The sequence below is a fragment of the Alosa sapidissima genome, chromosome 7 (assembly GCF_018492685.1).
Source record: "Alosa sapidissima isolate fAloSap1 chromosome 7, fAloSap1.pri, whole genome shotgun sequence".
Classification (NCBI taxonomy): Eukaryota; Metazoa; Chordata; class Actinopteri; order Clupeiformes; family Clupeidae; genus Alosa; species Alosa sapidissima.
The window spans coordinates 16,610,052-16,620,560 of NC_055963.1; the positions used below are offsets into that span (position 1 = coordinate 16,610,052).

General features: G+C 47.7%; 1 protein-coding gene across 1 annotated transcript in view; it reads right to left on the reverse strand.

Annotated features, from left to right (window-relative positions):
* Window positions 1–1,313: 1,313 nt before the first annotated feature.
* Window positions 1,314–10,509, reverse strand: part of LOC121713335 — a 39,654-nt gene continuing 30,458 nt past the window's right edge. Inside the window, 4 exon segments of the mRNA XM_042097870.1 lie at window positions 1,314–3,351; window positions 8,094–9,043; window positions 9,046–9,191; window positions 9,193–10,274. Of these exon segments, the coding sequence (XP_041953804.1) occupies window positions 1,711–3,351; window positions 8,094–9,043; window positions 9,046–9,191; window positions 9,193–10,274 (3,819 nt within the window). The 3' untranslated portion in view covers window positions 1,314–1,710.

Below are 10,509 nucleotides of genomic sequence, written 5' to 3' on the forward strand. Positions count from 1 at the left end.
CACTTCCCCAAATATTACATCTTCAAAAATGTTGTTCTGTGCTTGGCTTTGTTTTCGGAAAAAGCCCAATATCATCTTTATTCCTTTTGAAATTATGCATTTATGGTTATGGTTATGGGATTTGGCAGACGCTTTTGTCCAAAGCGACATGCAAACCATTTATGCATTTATGGCTAGAATTGTTTTAAGGAGTGCAACACAATGTTGGAGTCCATGACAGAATTACAATGGAAGGGTTAATGACCTTTGCCCTATGTTTTAGAGTGCATACATTAGCAGACCACAGAAGACAAAGATGAGCCATAAACCATCTCATCCCATCTCTTAAAATCCAAATGATTTGGCTTGCCCATTACTTTCCCACACACAACAGTCCTGACAGTGTACCATTCAGTGTCTGGAGTCTCAAGGAAGCAATCAAAGTCATTCCTAAACTGTGTATGGCGTGTATTATTTGCCAAACTTACTTCTCAAGCCATCGTTTGATTGATTATCAGCACTAGGTTGTGCCCTTATTCTTTTGTGCTCTTTTGGTTGTCTGCCTCTTTGTGCCACTGCAGTTCAACTATGTACAGGGTTTAGACACAAGAAATACACATAAACACAAAAACCCCACAGAGAGTACACAGAGAGAAGCTGTACATAGCTCAGGTAGAGAGACAGAATCACAGAAAACCCATAAGGCATCTGTTATAGGGTTATTTTTGGTCTTGCTTCAGCCCACTGTGCGGGCGGTGTGTTTCTGTGTATGGAATCGTATGGCACGTTTCTACAGCGGAATATGGAGTATAGACTTTGCTTGGACTATCAACACTTCTGTTAGGCCTCATGCTTATTATGGCACCATACACTTTCATAAAAAGAGTTGGGTAACACTTTATTTTAATGTGTCGCTGTTACAGTGTACCTACCTAATTAGGTACAGTGGTACAACCTGTGTAACAACATGTACTATCAGGTGCATTATGTATTTGTGGGTACCTACATAGTGTTGTTACATTGTAATACTGAGTGCTTTTACAAAACTTTGCCAATTTGCCTACATTTTTATCAGAGGCAAAGAGCTGACCTGAGGCCTGCTGGATGGGGTAAATCTGGTCATTATAGATTTGATGTACAAACCATTTTTAGCTCCAGTCAAGGCCTCATTGTCTTCAGTGTACATGTAACAGCTGTGCTGCTACAACCTTGTTACTCTTTGATACAGTGGAATAAACCTATTAAGTGTACCAGTTAATTACTTACATGTACATATGACATGTATGTTGTGTCTTCAATGTCTTACAAAAATGTCATACAAAGTTATAGGAGTACCTCCAAACAGACATTCTTGTGATTTAAAAAAATGGTTAGAAAATTACAGGCATCAAATTATTCTCAATTTACATTCATTTATCATCGTCTGACTGGAAAGAGAAGTGCAGCATCCCTTCCACGGGGCTAAGCCCATGCTATGTTACTATGTTCTAAATGTACGTATGAATTCTGTATGAATGTTATGTATATTTTATGATTAACCTCATTGCTTAATATCCTCAACAGAATGTATAGCAGCATGTGGTTTACTGAATTTTGATCATTCTTTTTCATTAAATTTTCCTTTTTATTGTACTTGTCCTCTATAACTTTTCTCCACTTTTTGATTCCCTGCCTTTAAGTCACTTTCAAATGTTTTTTTTGTTTTCACTCTCCTATCTCCTGTTCTCCGATTCAAACCGTGGTGACAGAGAGAAGTGGGTTGTACACTTTCTGCCCGTCAGCGGAGCGGCTGCCATGTGCCAGCAGCTCCTGGATGGTGATCCAGTTGTCCAGGATTTTACGGTTCCGTCTCTTCATGCTCTTCCTCTGACTCAGCTCCAGGATGGAGGCATGGCTAGGGGAGTCCTGTGCTCCGGCCCCGCCCGTCTCTCGGTCTCTGCCTTCGCGCTCGCGCAGGAAGTCCAGGCGGCTTTGCATCATGAACTCGCGGCGGCGGCGGTACTCGCGTGCCCTCAGCAGCTGCTGCTTGCGCTCCTCCTTGCTCCAGTAGCGGCCCATCTTCATCTCGCTCACGGCGTCGTCGTCCGTCGTCATGCCACTGCGCTCCTCGCTGATCTTCATGGCACGCGCCTTCAGGAGCCGGTCCCGCACCGGGCGTTTGGCGACATAGCGCGACCCATCGCTACGGATCTTCACCTTCCACTCCATGCGCGGGGAAGCTGGAGGCAGCGGAGGAGGTAACGGTAGAGGCAAGGTCATTGCATTACCAGAGTTAGCGGGGTTTGTGAAATTAGCATGGCTAGCGGAGTTAGTGTTAGCCGCATTGGGAGCTAAGGGCTCCATTTCCCCTGTGACCGTTTCCCCTGTGACCGGATTCAAGGCTGTGCCAGAGGCCTCCTCATCAGCCTCCTGCAGCCCCAGTCCCTCGCTGGTGGAGGTGGAGCGCAGCTGCATACAGCTCTGGTAGCGCTGAGGAGGCCGAGACCCACAGCGGCGTCTAGACAAGTAGGGGCTGTTCTCCGCACTGCGGCCTCCAGTCACAGGCGTCCCGTTAGCCCTCGGGGGCCTCCTGGCCTCGTCCGACCCCCTCCTCTGGCTCGACCCGGCTCGATCTGGCTCAACTCTATTTCGTGACAGTGATTGGAACCGTGGGGTCGCCGGGCTGGAGTTCCGACTGTCGCCCCGTTCTTCGTCTCTCCGGCGGGTGCTGGGAGAGCAGGTGTGGTTGAGGTTCTGGCCGCGTGCTGCCTCGTGCTGCTCCGACCGGGTACGGTACCTGCTGGGCGTGCGAGCAGGCCGGAAGGTGGCTGAGGCGCTGGAGTCCCCGTCACCTCCAGCGCCGTGTCCAGAAGCCGAGGGCGAGGGGAAGCGTTCGCTGGCCAGTGGCGTGCTCCTGCAGCTCTCCCCGCCTGTGTTGTACGCACTGGTGCTGTCCTTGTCCGACCGCTCTCTCTCGGGCAGCTCGTTAATGTCTGACAGCTCGTGCCTCAAAGGCTCTCCGCTCGGCTGCGCTGACTCAGCTTTCACCGCGTCAGCACCCGCCACTTCCTCCTCTTCCTCCTCCTCTTCCTCTTTGGGTGGCCACGCTTTGAGACAGCGCTCCCGGAGCTGTTGCATCTTCTGCGCACGCAGGACGTTACGCCACTTGAACTCCAGGTGGCGCAGTTCCTCCTCCAGCAGGGCCAGCTCGTGCCGCATCAAGCTCTCGTTGCGGTTCATGTCCAGTGTCGAGCCGCCGTCACCCACAAACCCGCCCTCGCCATCTTTAGCCCCCGACCCCTCTCCGCCCAGCAGTAGCAAGGTGTTCCCGTTCTTCTCATAGTAGCAGCGGATCTCGAGGAGCTCCCGGTAGCGCATGCACTCCTCCTCAGACTATTATGGTGATGACCCTATGCTCACTTCATATTTTAGTGAAGGATTTGTAGAATTGATCTTCCACCTAAAGCTGATGTTCTTTATAGGATTGCATTTAGACTAGGATTAAAGGAATTTTCCATTTCTTCTTACATGTCTTTCTCTCAAAAACAATTAATTTCCAACATGAATCATGAATTGTACATTTGCCTCTCAACTCTGAATATTATTCTGTCTGTAGACTTAGTCAGTAAATCTTTTTGGATCCATGAGTTGTATAAGGCTGTTTTGAACTTGAATGGTTTTTATGGATGTCTTATGTAAATGTTTAGCAGTTTGCTATAGATTGTTGTTTCAGCTTGTCAGGCATAAAATCTAATAAACTGCTCTCAAATCTCAGTAAATCTACAGTAATACTGTAACCATTGTCTGGGGCGATCTTGTCCAATCAATATTCCTAGAGAGTATGTCAAGAGGCATTGATTGTCTTTTCATCCCACTTTAATTTCAATGCCCTAGTAGTGTACATCCCTACTGCCCTTGTCTGTTCCTCTCTCTCTCTCCCTCTCATATTGGTTAATCATACCTTCGAAGAAGTCCCAAAGGTTTTGGTAAAAGTTTTATTTTAGAACATTTTTTGTTTGAACAAAACAATAGCTTTATCTACAAGAAGCCTACCACTGAACCACAAATACACAGTAAAAGCATCACAATCATAAAAACTGACTACTGCCTAATATAAGACACAACAAATTCACACCTGACTCCATCCACACAGACCTACCACCCATCTTTATATTTAGTCAATTGTGGATACCTACAGCTTTGAATAAAAACTGGTTGAGAATGCTATTAACAACATGCAGTTTCTTCTAATCAAAGAGCCGACTGTCAATTTTCCCAAAATAAAAATGTGGCTGTGTAGTATTCATAATAAGATTGTGATGTACAATCATTTGCTTATAACTTCTGTCCTTGCATTTCACCACATCAAGTATAGTTTTGCCACTTTTGTCCAGTTTAAGTACCTAGCCTTTGTGGTAATTTTGCACCAATGTTCTGTATGAAAATACAAACACCTCGTGTCTTTGCACAGGGATGTGTACAGAATCATTAAACTGGTTTAAAATGGGTCCTTAGTTTGTGTACTCAACTTCCCTTTAACAAATTATCACTTCCCCAAATATTACATCTTCAAAAATGTTGTTCTGTGCTTGGCTTTGTTTTCGGAAAAAGCCCAATATCATCTTTATTCCTTTTGAAATTATGCATTTATGGTTATGGTTATGGGATTTGGCAGACGCTTTTGTCCAAAGCGACATGCAAACCATTTATGCATTTATGGCTAGAATTGTTTTAAGGAGTGCAACACAATGTTGGAGTCCATGACAGAATTACAATGGAAGGGTTAATGACCTTTGCCCTATGTTTTAGAGTGCATACATTAGCAGACCACAGAAGACAAAGATGAGCCATAAACCATCTCATCCCATCTCTTAAAATCCAAATGATTTGGCTTGCCCATTACTTTCCCACACACAACAGTCCTGACAGTGTACCATTCAGTGTCTGGAGTCTCAAGGAAGCAATCAAAGTCATTCCTAAACTGTGTATGGCGTGTATTATTTGCCAAACTTACTTCTCAAGCCATCGTTTGATTGATTATCAGCACTAGGTTGTGCCCTTATTCTTTTGTGCTCTTTTGGTTGTCTGCCTCTTTGTGCCACTGCAGTTCAACTATGTACAGGGTTTAGACACAAGAAATACACATAAACACAAAAACCCCACAGAGAGTACACAGAGAGAAGCTGTACATAGCTCAGGTAGAGAGACAGAATCACAGAAAACCCATAAGGCATCTGTTATAGGGTTATTTTTGGTCTTGCTTCAGCCCACTGTGCGGGCGGTGTGTTTCTGTGTATGGAATCGTATGGCACGTTTCTACAGCGGAATATGGAGTATAGACTTTGCTTGGACTATCAACACTTCTGTTAGGCCTCATGCTTATTATGGCACCATACACTTTCATAAAAAGAGTTGGGTAACACTTTATTTTAATGTGTCGCTGTTACAGTGTACCTACCTAATTAGGTACAGTGGTACAACCTGTGTAACAACATGTACTATCAGGTGCATTATGTATTTGTGGGTACCTACATAGTGTTGTTACATTGTAATACTGAGTGCTTTTACAAAACTTTGCCAATTTGCCTACATTTTTATCAGAGGCAAAGAGCTGACCTGAGGCCTGCTGGATGGGGTAAATCTGGTCATTATAGATTTGATGTACAAACCATTTTTAGCTCCAGTCAAGGCCTCATTGTCTTCAGTGTACATGTAACAGCTGTGCTGCTACAACCTTGTTACTCTTTGATACAGTGGAATAAACCTATTAAGTGTACCAGTTAATTACTTACATGTACATATGACATGTATGTTGTGTCTTCAATGTCTTGGAACAGGTCTACTAATTCACATGTACTGTGTGGTGTAACAGCAGACACATTTCAACACATCAATTACAGGATGCATGACATCATTGACAGGATGTATATAATATGTACATGTAAGTACTTAACTGGTACACTTTATTTTAATGGGTTTATTCCACTGTATCAAAAGAGTAATAAATGTGTACCAACACAGTTGATACATGTACTACAGTATGTAGGGTAATGGCAGACATGTTCCAAGACACCAATGACACAACATGCATGTAATATGTAATTGTAAGTACTTAACTGGTACACTTCATTTTAATGGGTTTATGCCATTGTATCAAAGATCAATAAGTGCCAACACAGTTGATATATGTACTGTGTAGTGAATTAGTAGACCTGTTCCAAGACATTGAAGACATAACATACATGTCATATGTACATGTAAGCAATTAACTGGTACACTTAATAGGTTTATTCCACTGTATCAAAGAGTAACAAGGTTGTAGCAGCACAGCTGTTACATGTACACTGAAGACAATGAGGCCTTGACTGGAGCTAAGAATGGTTTGTATATCAAATCTATAATGACCAGATTTACCCCATCCAGCAGGTCTCAGGACAGCTCTATCTGTCCTTTCCACCTGACGACCCCCTGGTTTCAGCACGGATCTCGGATTGCCTTTCAGACATAGCTACATGGATGAAGGCACACCACCTCCAGCTGAACCTCTCAAAGACTGAACTGCTGGTCATCCCAGCTAAACCTACCATACACCACGACATCAACATCAAATTTGACTCCCTGTCTGTTTCACCGACCAGGACTGCAAGAAATCTAGGAGTTGTTCTTGACAACCAACTAAACTTCTCAGATCATGTTGCCTCAGTCGCCCGGTCATGCCGTTTTGCACTCTACAACATACGGAAAATCAGGACTTACTTGACTCAAGATGCTACCCAACTTCTGGTTCAGGCAATAGTCATCTCACGACTCGACTACTGCAATGCCCTCCTGACAGGTCTCCCAGCCTGCGCAGTGAAACCACTTCAGATGATCCAGAACGCGGCGGCGCGCCTGGTCTACAACCAACCCAAAAGGGCACATGTTACCCCGCTGCTCATCCAGCTACACTGGCTACCTATGGCGGCCCGCATCAAATTCAAGTCTCTAACGCTTGCCTACAAAGTAGTCTCCGGTTCTGCTCCCACCTACTTGAATGCCCTCATACAGACTTACACTACCTCCAGACCGCTGCGCTCCTCTGACGAACGACGTCTAGCTCTACCACCGGTACGCTCAAGCCAATCCAAACTTTTCTCATCTGTTGTTCCTCGTTGGTGGAACACACTGCCAGTTCCTACAAGGGCAGGGACATCCTTTTCCACTTTCAAAAAACTCCTGAAGACCCAGCTCTTTAGAGAACATCTACTCTCATAGCAACACTTACAACAAGTCTTACTGATCCTAGCACTCACCAGCCGTTTTAAACTGACAAGTAACTGTTAAAAACAGCACTCACCGACGCACTTATTCTTACTGTACTCTAATGTTTTTTTTTAAACTGTCCTAAAATTGTGAGAATTGTTCTAAAAACTTACTGTTTACCATGTTGTTAGTCGCTTTGGTTAAAAAGCGTCAGCCAAATGTAATGTAATGTAATGTAATGTAAAAGCTCTTTGCCTCTGATGAAAATTTAGGCAAATTTTGTAAAATCACTCAGTATTACAATGTAACAACTATATGTAGGTACCCACAAATACATAATGCAAGTACAATGATAGTACCTGATAGTACATTTTGTTACACAGGTTGTACCACTGTACCTAATTAGGTAGGTACACTGTAACAGCGACACATTAAGTGTTACCAAGAGTTGGCATTTATGGTAAAAATGTCATACAAAGTTATAGGAGTACCTCCAAACAGACATTCTTGTGATTTAAAAAAATGGTTAGAAAATTACAGGCATCAAATTATTCTCAATTTACATTCATTTATCATCGTCTGACTGGAAAGAGAAGTGCAGCATCCCTTCCACGGGGCTAAGCCCATGCTATGTTACTATGTTCTAAATGTACGTATGAATTCTGTATGAATGTTATGTATATTTTATGATTAACCTCATTGCTTAATATCCTCAACAGAATGTATAGCAGCATGTGGTTTACTGAATTTTGATCATTCTTTTTCATTAAATTTTCCTTTTTATTGTACTTGTCCTCTATAACTTTTCTCCACTTTTTGATTCCCTGCCTTTAAGTCACTTTCAAATGTTTTTTTTGTTTTCACTCTCCTATCTCCTGTTCTCCGATTCAAACCGTGGTGACAGAGAGAAGTGGGTTGTACACTTTCTGCCCGTCAGCGGAGCGGCTGCCATGTGCCAGCAGCTCCTGGATGGTGATCCAGTTGTCCAGGATTTTACGGTTCCGTCTCTTCATGCTCTTCCTCTGACTCAGCTCCAGGATGGAGGCATGGCTAGGGGAGTCCTGTGCTCCGGCCCCGCCCGTCTCTCGGTCTCTGCCTTCGCGCTCGCGCAGGAAGTCCAGGCGGCTTTGCATCATGAACTCGCGGCGGCGGCGGTACTCGCGTGCCCTCAGCAGCTGCTGCTTGCGCTCCTCCTTGCTCCAGTAGCGGCCCATCTTCATCTCGCTCACGGCGTCGTCGTCCGTCGTCATGCCACTGCGCTCCTCGCTGATCTTCATGGCACGCGCCTTCAGGAGCCGGTCCCGCACCGGGCGTTTGGCGACATAGCGCGACCCATCGCTACGGATCTTCACCTTCCACTCCATGCGCGGGGAAGCTGGAGGCAGCGGAGGAGGTAACGGTAGAGGCAAGGTCATTGCATTACCAGAGTTAGCGGGGTTTGTGAAATTAGCATGGCTAGCGGAGTTAGTGTTAGCCGCATTGGGAGCTAAGGGCTCCATTTCCCCTGTGACCGGATTCAAGGCTGTGCCAGAGGCCTCCTCATCAGCCTCCTGCAGCCCCAGTCCCTCGCTGGTGGAGGTGGAGCGCAGCTGCATACAGCTCTGGTAGCGCTGAGGAGGCCGAGACCCACAGCGGCGTCTAGACAAGTAGGGGCTGTTCTCCGCACTGCGGCCTCCAGTCACAGGCGTCCCGTTAGCCCTCGGGGGCCTCCTGGCCTCGTCCGACCCCCTCCTCTGGCTCGACCCGGCTCGATCTGGCTCAACTCTATTTCGTGACAGTGATTGGAACCGTGGGGTCGCCGGGCTGGAGTTCCGACTGTCGCCCCGTTCTTCGTCTCTCCGGCGGGTGCTGGGAGAGCAGGTGTGGTTGAGGTTCTGGCCGCGTGCTGCCTCGTGCTGCTCCGACCGGGTACGGTACCTGCTGGGCGTGCGAGCAGGCCGGAAGGTGGCTGAGGCGCTGGAGTCCCCGTCACCTCCAGCGCCGTGTCCAGAAGCCGAGGGCGAGGGGAAGCGTTCGCTGGCCAGTGGCGTGCTCCTGCAGCTCTCCCCGCCTGTGTTGTACGCACTGGTGCTGTCCTTGTCCGACCGCTCTCTCTCGGGCAGCTCGTTAATGTCTGACAGCTCGTGCCTCAAAGGCTCTCCGCTCGGCTGCGCTGACTCAGCTTTCACCGCGTCAGCACCCGCCACTTCCTCCTCTTCCTCCTCCTCTTCCTCTTTGGGTGGCCACGCTTTGAGGCAGCGCTCCCGGAGCTGTTGCATCTTCTGCGCACGCAGGACGTTACGCCACTTGAACTCCAGGTGGCGCAGTTCCTCCTCCAGCAGGGCCAGCTCGTGCCGCATCAAGCTCTCGTTGCGGTTCATGTCCAGTGTCGAGCCGCCGTCACCCACAAACCCGCCCTCGCCATCTTTAGCCCCCGACCCCTCTCCGCCCAGCAGTAGCAAGGTGTTCCCGTTCTTCTCATAGTAGCAGCGGATCTCGAGGAGCTCCCGGTAGCGCATGCACTCCTCCTCAGACAGACCAGGCAGCAGGACGGAGGCCAGAGCGTCCATGTGCGTGGAGGCGTGACCTCCGTGACCTCCCAGCCCTCCCGCCCCTCCTGCTCCCACCACCTCCGGCCCGAGCAGGGAGTCGTTGCTGAAGTGCAGCTCTCGGGCGGAGGTGAGCAGTGGTGGAGGAGGGGTGGCGTGGAACTTGCGCAGGCTCCCGGGGGTGTTGGTGGCGTTGGTGGTGCAGGCGCTGGTGGCGTCGTCGGCCAGGAGGTCGTGCTCCGACGACTCCTCGTTGCGCGTGCTCTCGTCCGTCCGTCCCACACCGCTGTCCAGCTCCTGGCTGTTGCTTAGCACCGTGTGCCACAGCGATGCTGGGGGTGGAGGAGGTGTGTCACGCGCAGAGCTACGGGAGCCTGGAGGTCTGAATCCCCCAGCGCCACGACCCTTCCCCACATCTCCCAGGAAGCAGCCTCTCCGCTGGGCACCTCCGCAGGGAGGGCTGGGAAGGTGGACCGCATTGTCCAAAACCTCCAGGCCCATCTGAATCTCCAGCTCCAGCTCATCCACATCCAGCTGGTTTTCGTTCTGAACAGCAACAGAAAGGGGAGAATAGATCTGGTCAATGGATTCTGCTCAGTTGTCTGTCATTTGTTAAAGTGCAGTGTTGCTCCAGGCAATTGAAAAATCAATAGACAGAAATAAATACAACACAAAAGCTTAAAGGTCACAGAATATATTCTAAATGCTAATTTTACACACTGAAGAATCACAGGATCGTTCCCTGTAGGGATCAGACAGAATCTAGATGTTGTTTGTATAT